Raw genomic sequence first — 27,650 nt, 5'->3', positions numbered from 1 at the left:
TGTCATACACTTCCTGAAGAGTTACCTTGGTTAAATACTTCCTGAAGAGTTACCTTTGTTATACACTTACTGAAGAGCTACCTTTGGTAGCTTCTTTCTGAAACTGAATTAACGGCAGCGCTTCCTGATTCCTCTCTTTTTCCACAATCTGTTCTGTTTAAATGAAATATTGTCCATGTACATCTACCTAAAACTCTACCTGTAGCACATGAGTGCTCTGTAGCTGCCCTTTCTTTAGTAAGTTACTCTGTGAATAATGGTAAATCACCGCCTTTTCAGAAGTAAGTACAATGTGACATGTTCAACCACAGTTTTAATGAAATATCCATGTATGGTAAAATGTTCCTTACTAAATTTCAAATATGGTAGAGAAGAGATGTCTTCTACAGCTGGTTAAATATTGTGTATTCACATTCTTTACATTTATATTTAGTAATATTGCATTTCGTTACATCCAACAGAAAATAAGTCTTAAATGCATGGATTGATTATGAATAATGAAGATAACGCATCAAACCAGCACGAATTGTCAAAAATAAGGAGCTCCAAAAACATCAGTGCAATCAGAGGCAGAGGACAGATCCAGGAAGACGCAGTCAAAGGCAATTCAGTGAGTGTACGAGTCTGAGCTCTGCACCTCGACACCCCAAGACGAAGAAATAACCTCAACAAAACTAAGACAACAAAACTGACAAACCACCTGCTGACCAGCTTTGACCATGAGGCCGGTATGAGAGTTGGAGGAAGGTCTCGTGTCTATTTGGGATCCATAGCTTGGAACAAACTCCCTCTTCAGCTTTGAGCTGTTAGCAACATGATAATGTTTAAAAAAAGGTTGGAAACTTGGCTTTTTGTCCATGTTTGAAACAAACTGATTTACTTTCTTTTTGTGACCTGTGCTTTGCCCCGGGACACTCTTTGGGGTAGCTGTACACATCACAAGTCGCTTCACCATCATGATGTGGCTAGAGTAGTGCTTCGCTATTGAAACTGGCAACAGACCAGCATTCAGTGCTCTAGGTGTATTGCAAACTCTTTCTAGCCAAACCACTGGCACCAGGGAAAAGCACAACGAAGTGGAGCCGAACAACTGAAGGCTAAAGGAAAGCGGAGATCTGCTCTCTGAAGTACAGAGTATTGTCCCAATTTGCACCTACCGGAACGAAGATTAAGCTTTACCCGCAAGCATGCGAAGCCATTATCCATTCTAAAGATGCAATCACCCACAAGGAAGCCTTACTGATATTACAAATGTGGCAGGTATTTAGTGAGTCTTGTATTTTATTGTTAAATCGGAAATCAAGCGTCCACAATATCACACACATACAGGGAATGTGAAAATAAAGCAAGTGGTTTATTAACTATGCTGACCCTTCAGGAAACACGGTCAGGAGAAAAATCGTGCAATTCCACTGAATATGTCAAGAACTTTAGCCAATTAGAAACCATAAAAGAGCATCAGCGAATACAAACAGGGGAAAAACCATACCATTGCAATGAATGTATAAAGAGCTTCAGTCGGTTAACAGACCTCCAAACACATCAGCGAACACACACAGGGGAAAAACCATACCATTGCAATGAATGTGTAAAGAGCTTCAGTCAAATTTCAAACCTCCACAGACATCAGAGAATACACACAGGGGAAAAACCATACCATTGCAGTGAATGTAAAAAGAGCTTCAGTCAAATGTCAAACCTCTTCACACATCAGAAAATACACACAGGGGAAAAACCATACCATTGCAATGAATGTATAAAGAGCTTCAGTCGGTTAACAGACCTCCAAACACATCAGCGAACCCACACAGGGGAAAAAACATACCATTGCAAGGAATGTGTAAAGAGCTTCAATCAATTATCAAACCTCCACACACATCAGCGAACACACACAGGGGAAAAACCATACCAGTGCAGTGAATGTGTAAAGAACTTCAGTCAGTTAACAGGCCTCCAGAGACATCAGCGAATACACACTGGGGAAAAACCATACCAGTGCAGTGAATGTGTAAAGAGCTTCAGTCGGTTACAAGAACTCAGAACACATCAGCGAACACACACAGGGGAAAAACCATACCAGTGCAGTGAATGTGTAAAGAGCTTCAGTCAGTTAACTGACCTCCGCAGACATCAGCGAATACACACAGGGGAAAAACCATACAATTGCAATGAATGTGGAAGTAGTTTTAGGGTACTATCACACCTCCACACACATCAGAGAACACACACAGGGGAAAAACCATACCAGTGCAGTGAATGTATAAAGAGCTTTAGTCGGTTAACAGACCACCGGAGACATCAGCGAATACACACTGGGGAAAAACCATACCATTGCAAGGAATGTGTAAAGAGCTTCAGTCAGTTAACAGGCCTCCAGAGACATCAGCGAATACACACAGGGGAAAAACCTTACCATTGCAATGAATGTGGCAGTAGTTTTACTTACTCTTCAGCATTAAGAAATCATCAGCGAGCTCACAAAGGGCAAACAAATCTTTTAAATGCCATGAATGCTTGAAAAGCTGAAGTCCATTATCACTCCTAAGCAGGCATCAGCGAACACACGCAGAAGAAAATCCTTCAAGTGCAATGAATGTGTGAAGAAATGTAGTCAATTATCAAGCCTATGTAGACATCAGCTTACACACACTCGGTAAATACCGTACAACTGTAGTGAGTGTAGAAGTACCTTTAGGAAATCTTCCGCATTAAGGATTCATCAGTTAATGCACACAGAGAAAAATCCTTCAGGTGCAGTGAATGTGTGAATATCTTCTGTCAGTTATTAAACCTTCGGATACATCAACTAACATACACAGAGTAAAAATGAGCATTGCAATGAATGTCAGAAGTGATTTTGTCAATTGCAAACACACCTGGGGTAAACCTTACAATTGCACTAAAAGTGTGACAAGCTTTTGTCAATTTCTGATCCTACATAGCCTCAGCGAACACACACCTTCATTTAACTCACTTAGAAATAATCCTAGAAATGCAGTGAATTCAAAAAGAACTTAAGAACATTAACAATAATATTGACTCATCTGAGGACATAGACAGGAGCAGAACAGTGCTGTTATTGTGAGATGAAGGAATTACAGGAACAAGTATATAATTATGTGGGTTATTCAAATACCAGATGAATGAAGACTCGACTAGAAGAAATGAAGAAAACCAAAGATTTGTAGAATATTGAAAGTGTCTGTTCCCAGTGATTGTTCACTTCGGTGCACATAAAAAAAACAACGCTATATAACAGGAAATCCACTGGGAGACTAGCTCAATGTGGAATAAAAGAAAAGAAACACTGGTGGTTTTTATTTGGCGATGAAGATTTACAAAGAAAAACATCCAAGTGTTCCTGTTCATGCTACCTGTAAAAGTGTAGGGATGAATACGATTCTGCCTGCACACATTGCTATAGTAGCATAAGTGAGTTAGTTGCGAAAACGCCATTTTGCTGCTTTTGCACATGACGCTACATGTCTCTGTTTTTATAAAGACAAACTGCTTGCTTTTCCTTCACATGAGAACGGTCTGTTTTTCATATCTCTAGACTCACACTGCGACCTCAAGTCTGCACAAACTGTTCAAGGTTAAAATAACAATGTATGCTGTTGATGCAGGTTGATCAGCCCACGCTCTAGACACAACACAACACAAACACAGCTGCTCCTTTCTGAAACTCAGGTGCTTTTAATATTGCACAGCATGCATGAGACTAGCACTTGGAAAAAACCTTTCAATCGAGAAAGAGCTGTGCTGATCTGGGATGTGATTCACTTCACCTGACTTTGGAGGTATGGGGTTCCCGGTTTTAACCTGGAGATCTTGTATTATTATAATACCTAGCTCCTAGCAAGGGGAGGGTGGTACACAAGGCGCTATAGACCTGGTTCCACTATCATTATAATATGATTTCTCCCTTTGTATTTCATGGAATTGTAACAATGTTGATAGTATTGATTTTATGCATCTTTTTACTTATGTTAGCAAAGATACTGCATCTTAGAGCACGTAGTTGAAATAAACATTTTAAACTATACCGTGTCTCTGATTGCTCATGTTGTGGACATTTATGAGAATAAAAACAAAAGAGTGTTCTTGATTCCCACTATTCCTGAGAGGTCCCAAAGTCGCTTTTTCATTGGTAGCTTCGCTGTAGTACGGAGAATGAATGAGACACTGTTGTTAGTCGGATAGGGGTTCTGGGCACTGAGGTGGATTTTTGGTACACCACAATACACTGAGGTCCTGGTTTCCTGCGCATAGTTCTGTGCATGAGCAGAATTCCCACAACATGGCACCCAAAGTCTTGATTAGTGCTTGTATCTGTTCACAATACCCTCAACACCTTTTCCGGTTAACAGGCGTGACGGATTAACCTACCTATACGAATGTGTTATAGATTAATTCAAGCATGAGATTAATAAAACGGTTCACATTTTGAATTACTACTCTTTTTTGTTGTACTGCAACTTATATAAATTGTTTTTCTTCTCTATGTCCTCATGGGTGATATTGACATAGCTCACCATAGTTGGGCAGCGCTCCGGCGTCATCTGGCGCACTTTGGAGTACCAGACAATGGTATGTCTGTTATCTTTGTGGTGATTGCTGATTCGGCATTCCCCTTTGAGCTTTTCTACTCTTTGGTCACGTTTCCTGCAATAAATGCGGATGAGGATACGTTTCATACATACACTCACACTGCGATTCCTGTGAACTATACTCCATATAGGACACAAGAGATTCCAATTTCGGCATGGCAGCATCGTGTTTGGTTTAATGGCACCCTCCCCCATACCGTAATTCCGGTTCGGTTAGGTCCCTTGTCAATTCCTGGGGCCACTTGACCAGTCTTAGGTGGGTTCACACCATATCCACGTTATCTCAATGCTCCGATTGACGACTTGTGTCAACTTTATATCTTTTTTGTTGGGGTACATAGGGCTTAGGTTCAATATGTTTCTTGCAGCGGAACAAGTTTTAATAAATATTCTTTAAAAATGCCGACTCTGTAAGCGGCACAACGCGTGTGAATTTAAAAGCTACACGCGGTAAATAAGTCTTGTTATAATTTTAGGAGCCGTGCGATAAAGACAAGCTATCCCGGTTACACCTTTAAAGAAAAGAATCAAGTGTGTACAGCCCACCTCATGTAGGAAGCCGTCCGTTTGGACTTAGACGTGTTGCTCAGGTCGGATACAAATGTATCGATCTTTTCTCTTGACACAGGGAGCGTGTTCCCCTGCCGGGCTTGGTGATTGATGGTAATCAGGATATAGTAATTCAATCCAGTACCTACGCATCGGCAAAGGTACGTTATATAGCAAACTGGTGGCAACAAACGACGCTGGTGTTGGGTACACAAGATTATGGGTCCAATATTGTTACAATTTCTTTTATCAGAACCTGCTTTTGAAAACAGAAGCACAGGCGAACCACTTGCCGCTATTAAGACTCCGAGCCTGGAAAAGAGGTAGGAATGAGTAAGATTGCATCTTCTTCCTCCTCCCCGCTTCGTGTACATAAATGAGTGGAGAAACTCAGACTTTTTCCTTCTATCACAGGCAGTCAACATAAAATGTCCTGTTTCACAGCTTGAGCCACTATCTTGAATACAAAGATTCATAAAAAAGTTTTCCCTAAGCCTGACGATACCGTGAGAGGCCAGGACATCAGAGACACACAGGTACATATTTTAGATTGTTTAGTGCAATACCAGGAAGAATAGAGGCTTCACGCTAGATAATTAAAACTTTATTGTTTTCTGCATTTTACACAGAAAAGTGACAAAGCGCTGATGACAGTCTGGGTACTGGTTTCCTCGGACTAGAAACGCGTCGGCACATCTGAGGTAGCAATCAATATCACTAAGCGTTTGAACTAGCTCTGGCTGGTTGTAAAAGTCATCCTTATTTTAGGACGTGCTCCTTCCTTTTGACTTTGTCTCTTCATTCTTTATGAATTCAGATTCACTTTTTTGAAAATTTCAATTTTTTGTGTTTGTATAGTGAATTTTTTGTGGAATGTATGATACTTGTGTTGGAATTTAAATGTATTGAATGTACAGTTTTTTCCTTTTTTGCGAAACTTTCAAAAGAAGAATGAATTTTTTTCTTCGAAATAGACAGGTATAAATAAAAATACCGGGTCAAACTCAATAAGTTTGTGTTTCTCCTATGATCTGAAATAAGTTTTTGAAAATTAATTGGGTGTAGACATATTCTTGTGTTTTCTGGTTTTGGATTATCAATATTTAAATTCACATTGTCGTACATGTGCGGTACAGAACACCCACAGTTCAGCTCTCGTTAACAGTCTGATGCGAAATAGATTTAAGATCAAACGAGACATTTCAAATGGCTTTTTTTAGTCATAAGCTGTCCTCCGTTAGTAGTCAATGGACTGCGTTCACTTGTGGCGGCAAGCAAAAACATTTTAAAAGATTGGCCATGGGCTATAAAAACAGCCCAGGTGTCTTTGCCACACGTGTCGTCTCTTTCTTAGATGGCATTGATCCTGATGCGTACTCGTACATTGATGATATTTATCTAATGGATGACAAATTATGGCTGTATATGTGTCGCATTGAGCGCATCATAGTTATGTTTGCGGACTTCGGTTATAAATTTATCTTTGCAAAGTCAGACATTGCGGAGTTCACAGTGTTGTTCCTGGGCTCAACAATGAAGGTAGAGGACTTGCACCTCACTTCCTGGAGAAATGCGCATGTTTATGGTCTCCTACAACTCTGAAAAAACTACAATTCTTGCTGGGATTTTTGAATTTCGGGCGTATTTATATTCCCGATTATGCAACCGGCGATAGGATCTAAGCATTCTTATTCAGTGGCCTGCGCAATCGTGGCTGGTACCATGGTGAATGGAGAATTCAAGTCCGATGTCATGCACACGCAGACATTAGGTGACTGTACCACCCAGTTGGCAGAGCTACGTGCTCTAGTGCTGGGTTAGTGAGAATGAGGGGTAAAAGGTCCCAATCCCTTACTAGCCGTTTATTGAGCAATGGCCCCTCTTTTTTGTCAAGCTTGCCCTCGGCATGGGGAAACCCCTAACCTCCTATTATAGCAAAGTTTGAGAAAGGTGCGTCAGGGCAAGCTTTGTTTTTTATAGTCTATTATGGAAAAATTCCAATCGCACGAGACTACTCGTACCGGCATTACACCAAAATCAGGGAATCCCTATTAAAGAACGTCTGCCTCTCGTAAATGTTATTCATACTCTTGGTCACCAGCGTGTAGGAGTACACGCTGTTGGCAACAGTCTTGCTGATGAAGCAGCAAAGACCGCAGTAGCAACATATGAAGTAGCAGCAGTTACAAGATCCAACAGTAAGAATGATGAAGACATCTTGGCAGCTATAGCTGCTACAGAGATCGGTGATAATTACCCTAAGGGTTTCCCTTCTAAATACCCTTATCATTTAAGTCCTGATAAGGTTCCCTATGTGAGAATTAACAACGTGACAGGCTGATTCCTCACGCGGACCGCAGGTTACCCTTGATAACCGTCGCTCGCGAAGTCATAGCCTCGGCTCATGCCGACGTTTCAGCGTATGTCTCTATCTTACAGCAGCGTTAGTGGTGGCGTGGATTGTATAAATAAACTTGTGAATATGTCCTTTCTTGTTATGTATGTCAGCAGATTAAACCTTCAACTGCTGCACGGCTGCCACAAACTCCGCAGTACATATCTAATAGACCACTTGGTTGTGTTTATTTAATCACTGCTGACCTTTTTCTGCTGATACTGCGTATAAGTATATCTTAGTTGCAGTGGACGTTTTCTCTGCATTTGGCCACAAAGGAGTGCTGATGCTTGAACTGTCATCCGAGATTTGCATGTCTTTGTGGGAATTTTTGCATGTGGCACCTTCCATTCTGATCAGGTCCAGCGTTCACCTCTAAGGTGTACAAGGAAGCCATGGGGTCTTTGGGGGTGCATGTGAAATTTTTGTCTCCATACCGACCTGAGAGCAATTCTGTTGTGGAGCGAATGAACCGTGACTTAAAGCAATCTTTGACAGCTAGGGTTTTAGGTACTACGTGCACTAAATAATCTTCCTAGAAGATCTCTGGGTGGGCAGACCCGCACAAAAGGCTTTTTGGCATAAAAATGTTTGTCCCGGACCTTGATGGTCTAGACATGGCGGCGACAGCCGTATTCTTTGACGTAGATAATCATTCTTCTGTGTTACAGAACCTATAAGAGACTCGAGACAGTCTTTCAAAGGAACACTTGCCCTCCACATATGGAGCTGAAGCTGCTCTACAGATTCCGGTAAATTCCGGTAGTTAGCTGGCTACCCCAAGTTGGTGACCTGGTCTGTGAGAAGGTGGAGAACAAGGAGTTCAGCCCCTTGTTTCATGCACCCATTCCAGTGCTTGGCATGCAGGTCACAAGAACATTCATTTTACCACCACTTCCTGGTCGCAAGGGAAACAGGTACGACTCCATTGACAATGCCAAACTACAACGAGTGGACGATTCTTCTTAGTATGACTCCTGCTGTCTCTTGTCCAGCACTGCTGAGAAATTCTGTTTTGGCCTCTGCTGACACTAACATCCCGACCTTGCTATAGAGATGTTCACAGTCACTAATCCATTATTAAATTCGCCAGCTGGCGATCCACATGAAGATACTGAGTATACATATCCCACAGATTTGTCATTGCCTGGTATGTAAACAAGTCTAGCTGACCAGTCACTTTTTTCCTTTGACTCTGACTCTATAACATCGAGTGCACCATTGAGGTTTTCTATTTTTGTTACTTGGTTTAAAAGACATTTTTTGGTTCCACCTTGGACTTACATGTGGTTGGTTCTCATCTCCTTTTTTTTTGTTCATGTCGATTGGATTTGTGATGGTATTTTCCGTATGGTTAATGGACACTATATAACTGAATGATCAAAAATCTGATTAATTGATGGAACTTTGGCCCCACACTCCTCATCACACATCATGAAAAGAGACCAAACTTTTGTCAATATCACAGTGTAGCCCGTGCTAGATGTTATTGAATGAGATGCTGTAAAATTTCAAATTCATGGACCCACAGAGGTGGTTAATGTTCCTAATGTACTTCGTGTTTCAATGGGAGATGTTGTGAAACACAACATATGTTCTGATGATTGAGATGTTCAAGCCATTGAAGCTCTCTTTTCCGATTTGAAATATTATGCTGCCTTTGATGCTGAGGGTTTATATTTAGACTCCACAAACTACGCCGGAGTTGTGGAAAGCACACAGTATTTGTTGTAAAACAACACCACTATGACAGAAAATTAAATTTTGAAAGAGAACTGCCCACAGGGGGCAGAACGTAATTTATTGGTGCTGCAATTATTTAGTGCTTGGAATCCCACTTTTGGAAATATCCCTGTTTGCACCCACTGTTTCGAGGAACTCAACACACATAAGTAACTGGATTGTAACCAGCAATCTTTACTGTTTCTTCTTACCTGACTGGCGGATGGTTGGAGCCTGCTGAAAGTCCTGCGGTCACCTGGGAAGCTGTGCTGGCCATCTGAGGAGTTCGAGTCATCTGAAGTCATCCCCACCTTCACCGGACTGCTGCTGGCCATAGGTGGAGTCCGAGGTGGATGGTTGGAGCCTGCTGAAAGTCCTGCGGTCTCCTGGGAAGCTGTGCTGGCCATCGGTGGAGTCCGAATCGTCTGGAATCATCCCCACCTTCACCGGACTGCTGAAGACCAGGTCTGCACTGGGTCTGCACTTGGAGTGCTGGCGTCGATGCCCAGGTGAAGCGTCCGGAGTGGAGCGCTAGGGGCGGACTGGGCAGAGCCTCAAGGAGCGGTCCTGGGGCACTCGCGGCAACTCTTATCGAGGCAGGCTGGGCAACTAACCCGAACCCCTGGGTGTGTCATCGCACTGCCTTGACAAAGGCTCTTGCTCCCGACGACGGCATTTTCACCTTCGTCCTGGCCCCCAGCTGCTGCTGCCCGCATTGGCGATCCTGGTCTTTGCTTCGTGGATCTGCCCGCTGCCCGCATTACCGATCTTGGTCCTCGCCTCATGGCTCTGACTTCCCAAGGCCCCCTTGATGTTCCCGGGACCTTTGGGAGCAGACCCGCAGACTGTGCCCGGCGATGCACACAACGATCCCGGTGCTCTCTGCTTTCCGAAGTTCTGGGATCATCGAGAGCTGCATTGAAGCTTAAAAAAAAAATGCTGATGACACCGATGATTGCAATGAAATGCCGATGACACCAGCTACACAGTACGGAAACAGCTATGACACACATAATTGATGGCGCCCTCCAAAACCTAGATCAGAACAATACCTGCCTCCTCATCCTACTTGATCTCTCTTCAGCATTTGACACTGTCAAACACGAGAACTTACTCGAGCAGTTAAATATCAGAATGGGTGTATCAGGGACTGTACTCAAGTAGTTTACTTCCTTTCTGCATAGCCGGTCTCAGAAATTCAAGAGCAACAACTTAATGTCCCCACCTGTGCCTGTAACATTAGGCGTCCCACAAGGATCTTCCCTATCCCCAACATTGTTCAACCTAGTCATGGAGCCACTCACCACTTTGTTACAAGCATCTAATGTACACTTTCACATGTACGCTGACGACACCCAACTCTATCTCAAATTACAATCCCCCGAAGACATCAAACTTCTGAACTCAACGCTCAGAAACACCCAATCATGGCTAGCCGAAAATCACCTCAAACTCAATGCTCTGAAAACTGAGTTCCTTCTGATCTCACCTCCCGCGAAAATCTCCACCACTCAAACATGGCTTAAGCACCTAACTGCACTCAATGTCCAACCTACCATCGTGGACTCCGCGATATCCTTAGGCATAACCCTTGAGGCCAATCTCAATATGCAACATCATATCAGCAAGGCAACTAAGGGAGCTAATTTCCAAATCAATACTTTGAGGAATCTTAAACCCTTCCTCCCAGCTAAGGACTTCCAAACTGCTGTACAAGCCCTAGTCATTCCTCGGATAGACTACGGAAGCGTCGCCCTCTGCGGACTCCCCCTATCAATAACCGCACCCCTAAGAGCCTCTTTGAACGCTGCTGCGAGACTTATCACTGGATCAAAAAAACTGTTTAGTACCATTAATAAAACGCTAAACTCGCAAACTCACTTTTATTAACGGTACTAAATAGTGGAGGCAGACAGCTTATTAGCATTTTTGAATTCTAGTGATTTCGTGTGTAATGCGTTTAAATATTGCTGTGCGTTTGGTATACCAGTGGTTCTCCACTAGCTGTTGCGCACATGGCTGTACATCACAACTCGCCCAGCTACCTCACTCAGAAGCTGACAATCTCAGGTGGCTCAAGAGCCACCAGAAGCACAAAAAATCTTCTTCTGAAACCTCGAAGATTCTGGAAGGAAAATACTTATAAACGCTCCTTTTCAGGAATGGCACCCAGGATCTGGAATGCACTCCCTCCAGAAACCAGACTTATCTCCTCCACTGCATTTTTCAAGAAGGAAGTAAAAGCTATCCTCATGGCTAAATTCACCGGAACATTTACCTTGTATTTATTTGAGACTCTGCACCTACTTGTACTATTTGTTTTGTCTGATCGACTATGCTCCTTGATGTGCCTACCCTATTTTGCTACCCATTTATTACCTACAGCTATTCTGTGCTCAAATAGTCTGTTAAACACTCTCTTGTTTTTCTTACCCCTTGTTTTGTAAAGCGCTCAGATATCTGCAAAGATCTTGTTCGCGCTATATAAAATTTTCAAAATGAAAAAAATCCTTCCTCATGCGAGAACTGCATTGGTTGCCAGTTAAGCAGAGGGTAATGTTTAAAGGGCTGTGCATTGTGCACAAAGCCCTTTATGCTAGGGCGCCAAGCTATATGAAATCCCGCCTGACTCCCTACAGGCCGGGCAGGGCGCTACGATCTGCAGAAGCTACCCTCCTCACTCAACCACGCTGTAGACTGGCTACAAAAGGTGGTCGCGCCTTTTCCTATACTCTCCCAGCATTTTGGAACAAGTTGCCAATGGAACTGCGGAAGGAAACCAACTTGTTGTCCTTTCGAAAGAAATTAAAAACAGTGCTCTTTCAGCAAGCGTGGGGTGGCCTTTAATTTATGACCAGCTGCTTTCTGTACTCGGCTGTGTGGATCCTGACAAAGCGCTTCGAGACCCCTGGGTTATAACGCGATATATAAATCAAATAAATAAATAAAATAAATAAATAAAATAAATTAGCTCCGGCCTTGTGACCTCATTTCAAACTATATTTGGTGTGATACTGGCATTTTTTCATTCTATTTTTTCCAGCATCTTTGGCGGCTTCCCCACGTTCCATTGCCTGGATTGCCAATGCGAATGGGCCTTAAAACTCTGTCTCTCAAATACGGTGTCTCCTGCTCCAGATTTCGACCATCTATTGAGCCCCTTAGTGGCTCATGAGTTTGCCTGTTCTGGAATCGGGATTATGGTCTGTACAGCAGAACACTGAGTTTTGCCAAATTGGGACATATATGCGGCTGCGCATGACTTCCTGGAACGAGGTTATCTTGAAGAACACGCAAGTTGTCCTCTGATTGTGCTAGAGGCTCCTGCAATTGAAGAACATGTATGTTCATTTCCGTTACTAAACTGAATGGTGGACTCTTTGCTGACAATAACAATGGCTTCCCTTTTGGAGGCTGTTGCGACATACTGTGCATACACGCTGATGGATTCGATTGGCCACGATCCAGCATGCGATGCATCACTCAAGTTTTTTGCTTCTCCCCGTGGTGTTATTTTTTTTCTATCACTTGCATTTTTTTTTCTTTTTTAATAGACATTCTTTTCTTTTTGCCCCTTTCATTTCCTTGTGACCCCTTTTTTGACAAGAATGAACTTATTTCTGTCTCGGATGAATTTGAACTCTGCATTCTTCTTATGTTTCTTTTCGTGCATTGGTCCGATCAAGGGAGGGTGTATTCAGGATACGGTTCTGCCTGCACACATTGCTATGTTAGCATAAGTGAGTTAGTTGCTCAAACGCCATTTTGCTGCTTTTGCACATGACACTACATGTCTCTTGATTTTCCTTCACATGAGAACGGTCTGTTTTTCATATCTCTAGACTCACACTGCAACCTCAAGTCTGCACAAACTGTTCAAGGTTAAAATAACAATGTGTGCTGTTGATGCAGGTTGATCGGCCCACGCTCTAGACACAACACAAACACAGCTGCTCCTTTCTGAAACTCAGGTGCTTTTAATATTGCACTGCATGCATGAGTCTAGCACTTGGAAAAAACCTTTCAATCAACAAAGAGCTCTGCTGATCTGGGATGTGATTCACTTCACCTGACTTTGGAGGTATGCGGTCCCCGTTTTAACCTAGAGATCTTCTATTATTATAATACATAGCTCCTAGCCAAGGGACGGTGGTACACAAGGCGCTATAGACCTGGTTCCACTATCATTATAATAGGATTTCTCCCTTTGTATTTTATGGAATTGTAACAATGCTGATTGTATTGATTTTATGCATCTTTTTACGTATGTCGGTAAAGATACTGCATCTTAGAGCACGTAGTTGAAATAAGCATTTTAAACTATACCGTGTCTCTGATTGCTCACGTTGTGGACATTTATGAGAATAAAAAGAAAAGAGTGTTCTTAATTCCCACTATCCCTGAGAGGTCCCAAAGTCGCTTGTTCTGGTTTGTCTAATCATTGGTAGCTTCGCTGTCATACCAAGAATGAATGAGGCACTGTTCTAGTCAGAAAGGGCTTCTGGGCACTGAAGTGGGTTTTTGGTACACCACAATACACTGAGGTCCTGGTTTCCTGAGCATAGTTCTGTGCATGAGTTAGATAGATTGTATACAACAGAGGTGTTTATCATTTATTTTGTTTATTTTTTATATTTTGGTCATTTATTGGGTGCAGCGATCCATCCCAGGGGATCTTTCGGCGCTTGAGAAGATAACAACCTATTGACAGTGGGAACCAGATTAGAAAAGCCAGGTTTTAAGCAGTTTCTTAAATTGAAAGAAACTGGAACAGGCACGGGGCTCTTCGGGGATAGAGTTCCAATAACTGGGTGCCAGATAAGGAAAGGCTAGCCCACTCATTTTGGTCTTCCTTATTCTCCGAGTACAAAGCAGGTTGTGGTTGCTGGATCGAAGCTGTCGTACAAGTTGACAACAATCAATTTTTTTGTCAGATATGATGGGCCCATACCCTGGAGGGCCTTGAAAACCATACACAACAGCTTAAAGATGGCTCGTTTTCTAATGGGGAGCCAATGCATTTGGTGAAAGTGAGGTAAAGAGGGGGTTCGAGCAGGCTTATTGAGGGCAAGACGGGCTGCTGTATTTTGAACCACTTGAAGTTTGGCTGCCAAGTCCTCTCTTACTCCCACCAACAAAGAGTTGCCATAGTCCAGTCGACTAACTAGGAGTGACTGGATAAGAGTCTTTCTGGCATTTAGCGGGATCTACTGAAAGATTTTTCTGAACATCCTCATGGTTCCAAAACACGTGCCTGACACAGTCTTCACCTGCTCTTCCATGGATAATTTGTTGTCAATTTTGATACCCAGGTTCTTAGCCCATCCTCTAGGGGAAGGGGATTCTCCTAATTCTGCTGGCCACCAATCTGGGGTCCATATCTCCTCCGCCTTGCCAAACAGTAAGATCTCTGTTTTCGAGGAGTTGATTTGGAGGAAATTCTTCTTCATCCAGCTTGCGATGCTGATCGTGCAGTTTATAAATTTAAGTTTGGTTACTGAAGGGTTAGCCTCAAAGGGGATTATCACCTGTGTGTCTTCTGCAGAGGATATAGTTTCAAAACCACAATTCCTAATGGTGGCAGGTAAGGGGGCCACATATATATTGAACAAGGTAGGGCTCAATATTGAGCCTTGTGGGACTCCTTTATCTACCAAAGTGGTTTTTGACACAAAAGAGTCCAACTGGACACTCTGTGTTCTATCAAACAGATAGTTCTGTATCCATTTAAGGGCCATGCCTCTGACACCAATCTCTCAACAGGATGCGATGAGAGATGGTGGCAAAGGCCGCCGAGAGATCAATCAGCACTAACATCACAGGGATATCCTTGTCCAGAGACATTCTTAAAGTGTCAGTAACCTCCAACAAAGTGGCCTCCATACTATAAGAAGCACGGAAGCCCGACTCGGATATGTCCAGTAAATTATTCTGTTCCAAGTAGCAGGAAAGGTGCCGCTTGTCTAGTGTCTCCATAATTTTTTAATAGGGAAGCAGGGAAATCGGTCTAAAATTCTGTAAATCCATAAGGTCCGCTAATGCCTTTTTTTTTTCACAACCATTTTTATTGAGCAAAGCAGGCAACAACATCGTGGCACCCCACAATTCGGAGATCACCACCAGCAGTTAGGACACAATTCGTAAAACATGCAGTAATGGTCAATTAGGTACCTAAAATAGGCTCAAATATGAATAAACCCACAACCCACCCTACCCCGTCAACACCCAGAACTCCCCATTTCCCAGGACCACCCCCCCTACCCCCCCTCCCCACGCACGTGTACAGGTAGCAGCAAGTAAAGGTTTAGGTGTAGTGTGACGGGTGTGTCACAGAATCGGGCCAGGAACATTAGCACAATCATATGTCCTCTTCTCGTTCCGCTGGGGGATCCAGCGATAGTCCTCTGTAGTCGGCCCACCGCTTCCAGATTTTGTAGTGTTTGCGGGGGCAACCCCTTGCCTCAAAGATCGGCTTCTCAAGTCCCATATAGTAGTCCAACCCTGCCTTCCACGCAGACAAGGGGGGGGCCCTCACTCCCTTCCACGCCCGGTCCAGATCCTGTTTGGCAACAACAAGCCCCAAGAGCAGCAAGTGACGTTTATAGATGTTCCCACCAATGCCCTCCATAACATGTAGCAACCCCAATCGGTGAGTGCGGGGAAGATCCCAACCCAGGACCTCGGACAGGCAGTTCCACACACCCCTCCAAAAGCCAGACAATCGAGCACACGACCACACAGTATGCAATAAGGATCCAGGCAGGGCTCCACAGCGCAGGCACTCCGGGGATTCAATCAACCCAGCTTTCCACAATCGTTCACGGGTGTAATAGGCTCTATGAAGGTATTTGAATAGGATAAGCCGAAGTCTCACAGTGATAGCGCTAATGCCTTTTTAAGCAAAGTTTTAATACAAGCACATTTCCCTTTTCGTGGCACCATCGCTGTGCCTATTGAGATGTTACAAACTTGAGCAAGCACATAAGATAAGACTGGGGTTAGTTCAGACATAACAGCAGGCTGCACCCGGTCTAGCGGGGATCCGATTTCACCTGTGGTAATAACAGTCTTACTTGTTCCCCGAGATGTTGGGAAAAGATTCTAGGCTCGAAGGACAGTGGTTTTCTGGCACAGGGACCTTTTCAAGAGCAACCTCTTCAGGCCCAAAGGCGCGATAGATCACGTTCATTTTGCTAGTAAAGTAGCTCCCTAGATCCTCACATAATTCTTAGGTGGGTTGTTAGACCTCGGGTTTGTGAATTCCTTTAGGATAGAAAAGAGCTCCCGAGAGGAATTCCTAGCTTCCATAATGCGGGAACCTAGGTAGGATCACCTAGCTATGTTACAGCGGTTTAGTTAGGCTTAATGAGCCACTCAGTAGCGCGATGCCTCATGCTCCAAGTTGGATTTCCTCCATTTTCTTTCTAACACCCTGCATGAAGCCTTTACTCTCTTTTTTTTTTTTTTAAATATATTTTTATTGCAGAGTTATAAACCACAGGATACAATTAGTCAGCCAGTTCACTCGTGACATCCCCCCGTTCAATAAAAAACCCAAATCGTACACAGCCATTCAGCCCGCATCCCGGAGGCCGGGCGGCATATTACTCCATTCAATAGGAAAACATCACGGTGCACGTCCCATAGGGACCATGGTTGAAATGTCGTTTTTCGTATCTGCTTTTACCCCCCCACCCTCAACATCGCTCCCGTCAGCCATCCCAGTGATAATCAGTGGTACCGCCCATGTCGGGACCTGCCCTAGGCGCTATGGTTCTGTCATGCCTGGCCGCTCCCCCCAACCATTCCGCACTCCACACAGTACCCACCATCCTAGTAGATTCAAGGTGCCCTGGCGGGCTACCAGCTAATGGCCTCCGGCCCACCCCAAACTCCCATTAACCAACCCCCCCAAAGCTCCCCCCCCTGGCAACTGCTAAGGTGTATGCCTCGTCCTGTCGAGTTGGATGGATCCACTACAGTGCGGGTTATAATACTTTTGTGTTCGCCCCGCGGTGTCCACCGGCTTAATTCTCACCATCCTCATCCTCTACCAAAGAATCACGCAAGGCCTGCACCACTAACTCCCATGCACGCGCCGCATCCAATGCCTTCTCGTTCCCCATCTTGACAGCCTGCTTCATCCGGAGCACACTCTCGCAGTCAGACCACCGCAGCAATTCATTCTTCCATCTACGCAGTGAGGGTCCCCCCCTGGACTTCCAATGCCACGATATTTCCCTCTTCGCCAATATCAGACCCAGGTCAATGAATTTGCTCGTCACCTTGGTGTGTTTGGTGTGCGGGAACCAGAGCAGCAGGCACGCCACCATATCGAATTCCACCTCCCTGTCAGTCACTTTGTTCAGGAGTTCCCCTACCTCCGCCCAATAGGCCCCCAAGTGCGAGCACCCCCAAAACAAATGATCCATGTCCGCTCCCAGAGACGAACATCGTGGGCATCGGGCATCCGGCACCTGGAAGTACCGCTGTAATTTCTCAGGAGTTAAGTAGGCCCTATGAAGCACATAGAAATGTACTTGCTGAAAGCGCGCATTTCTCGTGCCCTTCCACGTGCGCCGCAGGATGTGGCCCCATGCCGTATCCGGTATGGGCCGGCCCACGCTCTCCTCCCATTTAGTCTTGAGCCCTTGGAGCGGTTCCAGTCCCTCATTCAGCATCCTATTATGGAGGCACGTCACAGCTTTGAACGTACCTGCCGCCATCACCACATATTGGCACGCCATAGTCGTTGTCGGTTCCATGAGCCCCCCTTTCCAGTGCTTCTGTATGGCAGCCACCACCGCCGCATGCAGGAGGAACCCCCCGTCGGGCAGCCCAAACTGGTCCCGGAGCGCTTCGAACGGTGCCAAAGCCCCGTCTATGTATAGGTCGCCTACTACCTGCAGTCCCGCCTCTTCCCAATCCAGCAATGGGGACCAGTCTCCCCCGTGCGGCAAGGCCGTCAGCATGCCGATCGGGATCTCCGGTGCATAAGGCCGCGACGCCTTCGCTCTCCGAAGGCTCCTCTGCCAGCACAGCCGGAGCGTCCGCTCCTCCATGGTGAGGGCCCGCAACTCGAGCCGCTGTTGCATGATAATATAGGACAGCACATGGCGTTGTATCCCCCGATCCCGGTCCTCCTCTGGACCCCGAAACACCCTAGCCACGTTCTGTGTAAGGACCTGCAACTGCGCCGCTAGATAATACAGCTCGAAATCGGGCACAGCCATGCCCCCTTCTATCTTGGGGCGAAGTAGCGTGCTCAGGGCCACTCTACGGTGGCCATGCCCCCATAGGAAGCCAATAATCATTGACCTCAGGTCTCTAAAGACCCCCTGAGGAATCCAGACAGGCAGCGTCCGGAAATAATAGAGGAAGCGGGGGAGCGCCACCATTTTTAAAAGTGCTATCCTACCCAGAACCGTCAGCGGGAGGGTCGACCAGAAAGACAAGCTGCCCCTCAGTGCCCGGACACATCGACCAATGTTGCCCTCCAATAGGTCCGCAGTTGCGTGGTAGATGCGAACTCCCAGATAGGTGAAACAAGATGGCTCCCATACCACGTCCAAATCGCCGCCGGGGTCTGGCGATCCCGCTCGCAGCGGAAACACACAAGTCTTCGCCCAATTGACCTTAAGGCCCGACAGCCGGCCAAACTCCGACAACAGATCCATCGCTCCGTCCAATGCCCGCGTGGTGTCAGCGAGGTACAGGAGCAAGTCATCCACATATAGCGATATATAATGCCACTGCCCGCCGCTGGCTATTCCCGCGTACCTGTCACCCGACCTCGCATGGACCGCCAAAGGTTCCATCGCCAGAGCAAACAATAGGGGGGACAGAGAACATCCCTGTCGCGTGCCCCTGCCCACCGGGTACGCCGCAGACACCAGGCCGCCCAAACGCACTCTCGCCGTCGCCGAGGTATATAAGACCCTCGTCCACCTGCGGAACCCCTCGCCCATGCCAAACCTCTCCAACACTCCATCCAGGAAAGCCCATTCCAAGCTATCAAAGGCCTTCTCGATGTCTACGGACAGGACCACCGGAGCTCCCTCCCCGTCCAAGATGGCGTCCATTATTCCCACTTGGCGGCGAATATTCAGCGCCGTGCTCCTCGTGGGTATAAACCCGGCCTGGTCCCTGTGTACCAGGCCCGTCATGTGTGGGGCCAGCCTGGTGGCTAGGATTCGGCTCAGAATCTTGTAATCCACCGTCAGCATGGATAGCGGGCGATAGGACCTCACATCCGTTGCATCCCGGCCAGGCTTTAGGAGCGGTACAATCAAGGCCTCTCGCATGGACCCAGGCAGTTCCCCAGCCTCAAAAGCTTCCGTATACACCACCAGCAGCCTGGGAGCCAAGCTGTCCACATACTGTTGATAAAATTCAATCGGCAGTCCGTCCACCCCGGGCGTTTTGTTACGGGCCATATGTTTGATGGCCACCCGTATTTCTGTGAGCGTGATCGGGCTACCCAGCTCCTTCGCGTCCTCCTCGTCCAGGACCGGAAGCTGCCTCTCCCCCAGGTATTCCACAATGTCCTGAACCCCCACTCCCAGCTGACTCTGGTACAATTCCTCAGAATACCCCCTAAAACGTTCCAATACCGCTGCCTGGGAGTACACCATCTCCCCCCGCGCATTACTAATGCTGAGGATCGGGCAGCCCCGAAGTTCCGGGTTAGCTAGTCTGGCCAAGAGGGTGCCCACCTTGTCCCTTTCCGCATGTGCCCTGATGATATACTGCCTGTAGTCATAGCACCTTAAACGTTCCGTCTCGGTGGCAACCACTTCCTTCGCTTCCAATAACTGGGTCTGCAAATCTGGCCTAGCCGGCCTGCGGCGCTCCAAGTCCCTCAAAGTCTCTTCCGCTTTCATGAGTGCGTTCAACACAGTCGTGCGAGCATTCGAAAACCTACCCAAACACAACCCTCTCACCACCACTTTCATTGCATCCCATTCAGTGGACCTACTCGTGGCCGTGCCCTCATTCACTCCAAAATAGCTATCAATGCCTTGCTGAACCGCGTCGCTGAACACAGAATCCTCAAGCGTCTCCGGCCGAAGCCGCCATGTTGGTATCACTGAGCGCTCTCGCTGCCACTGAATGTGTACCAATAGGGGGTTATGATCTGAGATAGTCCTAGCCAGGTACTCCGCATGGGAAATCAGTGGGGCTAGGGATCCACCGCAGAGCACCGAATCAATCCTGACATGCAGATCATGGAGAGCAGAATAAAAGGAATAGTCCCTGACTTCCCTGTGCCGCTCCCTCCAGACATCCAGCAACCCCCATCTATCCTGCCAGTCCTTCCTGTGCGCGGCCAACCTGCGCACCGGGGAGTCCACCAGGGGGGGATGGGACCTATCCAGAGCCACATCCGTGATCGAATTGAAGTCCCCCCCTAACACTATCGGGCCCGCCAGGAAAGAGGCCAAGGACCCCGAGAGGCCATCAAAGTATCGAGCTTGATCAGTGTTCGGCGCATATACACAGCAGAAAACCACATCCGTCCATATAACCTCCCCTCCACCGCCACAAACCGGCCATCTGGATCCACAACTTGATTCAGCACTTGAAAGGGTATCCCCGCCCTCACCCAGATCAACACCCCCCTGGCATACGCTGAGTAAGGGGTGCCGAATACCTGGCCCCGCCATCTTTTCTGCAAAGCAGCGCACTCTTTTTTGGTGAGATGAGTCTCCTGTAGCATAGCGATCTGAACCCCCCTGCGCACTAGGTATGCATGGACTTTGTGACGTTTCACCATAGTTCGCAGCCCCCGGACATTCCACGTCAGGCATTTCAAATTAGGTAATGTCCCCATTCCAGCTTCGTACAGTCCGATTCAAATAACGAAGGTTCATAGCCCCCCCAACGCAGTTGCCCCCCCCGAACATATCCAGAACAGAAAAACTCCCCAAACCCCACTCCCCAGGACAGAGCACACGAACCCAATGTCCGCCCCCATCCAAACCTTGAACCAACTTCTCACACTCTTACCCTGTGGTCTCCACCACAGTCGGCCTTAAGGGCCCAAGGGGGGTGAGTCACCGCCGACCCCAGCTAGCGGAGCCCGCGCCCCGCGCCTTCATCCCCTACTAAGCACACAGCCCCCCCACCCGGCATCCCGCCCTCCATCAACAGGATACCACCCTACCATGAAGTCTCGATCTAGTCCCAATACAGTCTCAGCCGCAAAATATGCCATCCGATGTCTGTGGGGTCACTATCGGCCCCTTCGAGCTTTCCGCCTCTGAGAGTTCCTCTCCCGTCCTGCTGCCTTCCCCGCCTGAGTCCGATTCAGCCAGTTCACTAGTCTGTTGCAACCCCGTAATGGCCGCCGTCGCTGCGAGTGCATCCCTCTTCTCCACCGCCATTTGAGCCTCCAGTTTCTCCCGCTGGCGCCTGTTGCGGGATCTGATGCGCTGCGATTGCCTCACCCGGGGCTGCTTGGGTTGGTCTCGCCTACTTTTATGTGATCTGTCCGTCCCCGCTCTATACGACTCCAGCCATTGCCAAACTTCATCCGGAGTCTGGAAAAAGTGCGTAGTGCCATCCATTATGATCCGCAGCTTAGCCGGGTAGAGCAAGGAGTACTGGATGCCTTCCTCCCTGAGCTCCTTCTTCACCGCTAGGAACGATGCCCTGTTCTTCTGGACCGCTTGAGTGTAGTCCGGGAAGATCGTGACCTTACTGTTCTCCACCTCATAAGGGCCCGACATCCTGGCCCGCTGGATGAGGAGATCCCGGTCCTTGTAATGGAGGAGCCGCACCACCATCGGTCGGGGGGGGCGGCCAAGCTCCGGCAGGCGAGCAGGTACCCGGTGAGCTCGCTCCAGAGTGAAAAAAGGAGTAAGCCCCTCCGGCGCTACCACAGTGCGGAACCAGTTCTCCATATAGGCCACCGCATCCTCCCCCTCAATCCGTTCCGGCAGGCCTACGACCCGCACGTTGTTCCGTCTATTGCGGCCTTCGGCATCCTCCGCCCGTCGCTCCAGCGAGTCCAACCGGGCCAATATGTCCGTGATCCTGTGCTCCGCGGTCACCACCGATGGCTTCAGGTCCAGCAACAGTTGGTCATGGTCCTTGACCCTGTCCGCCAGCTTCGCGTGATCCGCGCGTAGCAGCCCCAGGCCCGTGGCCACTTGGGCGATGTCTTGGTGCAATGCCTCCTTGGTCGAGGTGATGGCATCGAGTATGGCATCCAAGCGCCGGTTCAGCCGCTGTTCTTGGCCCAGCTCCGGGGAGGGAATCTCGCCCAGCCGAGTTGATGTCGCCGGGTCCCCCTCGGCGTGTCCCTCGGCCATCGGCCCTCCGATCGCCGCCATTCCAGGGTGCTGCGTCACAGGTCCAGGAGCCCGGTTTGTGTCGGCGCTCGTAGTTCAGTGCCAGCCCCCTGGTACCGGGCAGTGCAATGTCGCCACCGATGCTCTCAGGAGCAATGACCAGCTTGACGAACTCCGTTCAGCTGACCCCCTCGGAAGCCTGAGGGGGGAAGGATGAGTCTTAGGGCAGCGGCCAGCGAGGGTCCCCAAGGTCCGGGCGAGGCAAGTCAGCGTCCCCTGGTCTCAGGACATAGCACCGCCGATCCTAGTGCCTCGATCAGCCGATTGCAGGATCTCTTGCCAGTCGGCGACAACTTGGCTCAGGGCTGAAGTTCGGGGCCGTCCGACCTCCTCGCCGCCATTTTCTTCGCACCCTCGGCAACACCTCGGCCGCCTCTTCGACTCGGTCTCCTCGGGGCCAGCAGTCCCCCAGCGACTCTCCGATCGTGCCCGGCTGTCCCCTTACACTTCAGAGGGCAGGAGCGTCGTCTCCGGGTCGCCTAGGGTACCGAAAACAGGAGAATTAGCGGGATTCCGCGCGGAGCTGCGAGCTCACGCCGCCATCCCGATCGGCGTCCAAGCCACGCTGAAGCCTTTACTCTCTGAAGACTATCTTAATACCATATTTACCCTCTTTAAATGTGCAATAGAGTAGAGGCCATCCATTATAGAGACCTAGAACCTTTCTAAGGCAGTCTCACAATTGTAAATGACTGTATTCCCCTGAGAACCAGTTCACAATGCCAAGAATACAGCAATATCAACCTTTAAAGTACAACTAGGTTAAATAATATAATTCAAGCTTCCGGCCTTTGGGTTGACACACAAATTCGATTGTGGCATAACAAAGAGAGCAATTATAAGGACAACTGAATGTACACCATGTATTGAACAAATTGAATGTTTTTACAACTGTTTTCTGTCTGTTGTAGCAATTATGCAGGTCATAATTCATTTTTTTAATTTATGAGGTTTTTTTTTGGTATCTTAGATCTTTGTCAGTAAGATTTTGATGTGTTAAGTGCTTATGTACAATTTTATATGTGTAATAAATCACAGAAGAAATTACTTTATTTTTAACCTAGTTGTACTTTATAGATTGATATTGCTGGAATGTTGACATTGTGAACTGGTTCTCAGGGTAATACAGTCATTTTAGGTTGTTGAACTTCAATACCCTTGATGTGTTAAGGGGTACCTCTCTTTTTTGATATATAGTATCACAATTGTCACAGTTCTCAAGTATGGGAGGGATATAGACCCGACTAAACGCAGCAGAAGTGACCTTTTTTCCTAGATCTACGCAACTCCTTGTGAGAGTGTGGGGGTCGGGCAGTTTTTTCAACGCCCAAGAAAAATTTAGTGCCAGGTGATCAGTCCAGCTTAACTTTAGGGGGGGTTCGGCAACTAACTCAGGGATGCTGGTGAAAATCATGTCCAACACATGTCCAGCCACATGTGTAGGGCTAGTGACTCTAGGGGACAGTTCAAGAGTTTCCATCACTGCCAACAGAGAGACAGATTCTGTATTGGAGAGAACCTCCAGATGATGGTTGAAGTCCCCTACCAATAGAAACCTGTTGGCCTGTAACGTATAAGGGGCCAGCCGTTCTAGCAGTGCTGAACAAAACTCCTTCTTGATACCTCCCGGGGTGTGATATGCTAGAGCTCCCCCCACTCAATCTCTTGGCGGGGATGCACTCTGAAGATCAATAGCTCGATATTGGGGGAAGATAGTGTATCAAGAGTCTTAATATGGGGGGGCGTGGCTAGCAGCCGATCATGGCGGCAGCATAGGGGACGAGCTCCGCGGCTGAAGCGGCCTCTTCGTCGATCCGACACGAAAATCCGTCACAAATGCAAGCCCCAAAGGCAGGTACCGGATCCCAGGACCGGGCGGAGTGAGCAGCGGCAAGCAGCGAGAAAATCCGACGTTCGTAGCCAGAGATACGTCGAAGCCTCCGACCGGCCTGCTAACACCTCCAGAGCCGGGACCTTCCCTGGATATTCACCCCGCCGGAAGTGCGTCCTGACCGGAGAACTTGGACCGGAAGTGCCCGTGTGGCGGTGGACTCAATAGATCGACTGCACCTTGGGGAGTCGGAGAAGGCGGCTCAAACGACTCGAGGAAGCGGTGCTTAAAGGAGGGGCCGCTGGAGTCCTGAAAGTCTCGAAGTTCGTCACCCAAAGTGCCGAGAGCCTGGGCATCGACAACGGAGTGGGCACCCGCCATCTTGTGACCTGAACAGTCGCTACACACTCGGCGACCAACGGAGCACCTCGCGCCCTGGAGAAGCACGCCCGACCCGATCGTTGCTGAACCGGCCTGGCTAGGAGGACCACACCGATCCTCACATCCTGGCGCGTAGGGGCACGAGGAGCACGACACTCGGCGGCATGGCGGGGAAAGGCCCTAAGGGTGGCGTCACACAGACTCGTATAGATCGATTCACCTCCGACAGGCCCACCGGGTCCCCGGCAGGGAAGGAACAGAATGGCAAGACGGCCGACTCCCCAGGGGGGAAAAAGGCCACACTGGACGACGTCATGGTCGCATTGGCACAGCTGCAAACAACCGTTGGCGGAATCTCCACAGACGTCACCCTACTTAGAGCGGACCTCCACAAAATGTCGGAAAAGGTCAAGAGCATGGAAGTGATCACGAAATCGCTGGTGGAAGACGTCGCAGAACTCCAGCGTGAAATGGGGAAGATGGCGCAGGACAATAGAATGCTCCGGGAGAAGCTGGATGAGCAGGAGGGGCGTTCTAGGCGCAATAACATCCGTATTATAGGGGTACCGGAGACGGAAGGCGTGAAGGCGATGGATCTCTTCGTAGAGAACCTGATAACTAACGAACTAAAGCCGAAGGGACTGTCCAACTTCTTTTCGGTGGAGAGGGCCCATCGAGTCCCGGGTGGCCAACCGAAACCGGGGGCTACCCCGCGACCCATAGTGGCACGTTTGTTTAACTTCCGTGACCGGGACGCAATCCTGCAGGCAGCCAGGTCCTCTCCTCCCCTCAAGATCCAGAACGCCACAGTTGCCATCTTCCCCGACTACACCGCGGAAGTCGCCCGCCGGCGACGCACATTTTTCGATGTGAAAAAGGAACTGAGGTCCAGAGAACTGCCGTACTCAATGCTATTCCCCGCGAGACTACGGGTGGTAGCGGAGAACAAAACCTGGTTCTTCGACAGCCCGGAAAACGTGCAGGAATGGCTCGAGGGATGGAGACCGGGTCAAAACCACAGACGGACGAATCGCTCCAGGAAAGATCGAGCTGAAGGCCATCGCCGGGACTCACAGGCCTCCGGAGGGGGACCGGACAACAGTGGCTCGTTGGGAGCTGAAGGCGGCGGGGAAGAGGCTGAGGAACAATGACCACTTGGGACCACTTCATTTTTGCTACTGTATTGAGACTATTAAGCTGTAAAGCGCTTCCCGCCATTGGACACTGGGTGACGGGCCTCCGGGGGTGTGAGTGAGAGACTGCCGGCTGCGGAGAGTCCCTCACCCCAACGCGCAAGTACACTGTTTTGGGGATGGGGTATGCACTCTGCTAAGTTGGGGGGGCGGGCAGTTTTGAGTCCGTACAGCAGGGGGGCAGGGAGGGGGGGTGAGTTGAGTAAGTTTCTTCCACGGGACTTTTCGGTCCTGCAAGTTTATGTTCTATGCACACTTATGTATCTAGGCATGTCTTATGTCACTGAAAACCTCTGGTCCACTCGGGGCGCAGGGAGGTCTGATTGGGAGTCTCGCTATGGCTGCAACGGATAGTCCAACCACGAAAAACTCACTAATTGTCATGTCCTGGAACGTGAGGGGCCTGGGGGATAAGATTAAGCGAGGGCTGGTGTGGCAGGGGATAAGGAGACGGGGGCCGGCTCTCATTCTCCTACAGGAGACACACTTGTCGGGAGCGGCCACGAAGGCCCTAGATAGAAGAGGCTATCAAATGATAGTACATGCAGAGTTCACTTCAGGGTCCCGTGGCACCGGCATTTTGCAGAAAAAATCTTCCAAATTTATTGTCAAGTCTACTGCAACGGATGACCATGGCAGGTTCGCGGCGGTTCATGGCCAGTGGGAGGGGAGGCTTTTTAACGTAGTCTCTGTCTACATTCCACCAGCACTACACTCTGAGGCCTTGCCGGACTTGGGCAAATTCCTGCTGACACTCCCTGATGGGGAACTGCTCATAGGTGGGGACTTCAACATGACACTTTCAAACACCGAGGACCGCTTTCCCCCACGTACGCACGCAGAAGGGCCCAACAGGCTCCAGACATTCCTGACCGCGCAGGGGTTGGTGGACATATGGCGCGCTCTACACCCTACTCAGCAACATTACACATACTACTCGGCCACGCACAATAGTCTGTCCAGGATAGATTACTTTTTTACTTTGATTAATGGTCACCTTACTGTAGCAGGAGCGGACATACAACCACGGGGGGTCTCCGACCACTCACCACTCACATTGAAACTCACCACTACGACCATGGCACGGCGCAGATTATTCCCGATTTTCCCTGGCTACCTCAAAGTACCTCGGATTAATAAGGACTTGAAGAGAGCAACACGGCTATATTTCGAAGAAAACCAATCTTCGGTGGACTCCCCCTCTACACTGTGGGAGGCGTATAAGACAGTGTTCAGGGGTCAGGCCATAGCTGTGATCGCGAATCACAAAAAGGAGCACAGGCAGGAGGCCCTTGGGATAGAGTTAGGCCTCGAGAGAGCCAACGCAGCCCATATGGCAAACCCCACAGACGACACGCTCCATGAACTCCAGTTTCACCAGCACCGCCTTACAGATCACATGCGCAAGGTCACGATGTCGGACATTGCGGCCACACAGCACAGGGTATATGATATTGGGGACAAGGCCAGTAAATTGCTGGCGTGGTTGGACAAGAGACAGGGGGGGGGGGAAGAATATCCTACAACTTACGGACCCACAGGGCAACAACCACACCCGCCCCGACGAGATAATAGAAGTCCTCGCCGACTATTTCGCCTCAGTTTACAACCCAG

The 27,650-nt window shown here is 48.3% G+C and overlaps 1 protein-coding gene across 1 annotated transcript; it reads left to right on the top strand.

Moving 5' to 3' along the window:
* Positions 1-471: 471 nt before the first annotated feature.
* LOC147737562 (uncharacterized) lies at positions 472-3,990 on the top strand. The gene has a single exon (XM_086936505.1). It carries the CDS (start codon positions 1,364-1,366, stop codon positions 2,516-2,518), a length of 1,155 nt encoding a protein of 384 aa, XP_086792631.1. The 5' UTR covers positions 472-1,363; the 3' UTR covers positions 2,519-3,990.
* The last annotated feature ends 23,660 nt before the right edge of the window (positions 3,991-27,650 follow it).

Source organism: Lissotriton vulgaris, chromosome 1_1 (assembly GCF_964263255.1).
Source record: "Lissotriton vulgaris chromosome 1_1, aLisVul1.2, whole genome shotgun sequence".
NCBI classification, from domain to species: domain Eukaryota; kingdom Metazoa; phylum Chordata; class Amphibia; order Caudata; family Salamandridae; genus Lissotriton; species Lissotriton vulgaris.
This window is presented reverse-complemented; position numbering and strand designations above follow the sequence as displayed.

Excerpts from the sequence above, each read along its gene's own strand:
- LOC147737562 (XM_086936505.1), top strand. The coding sequence starts at position 1,364 with ATGCTGACCCTTCAGGAAACACGGTCAGGAGAAAAATCGTGCAATTCC.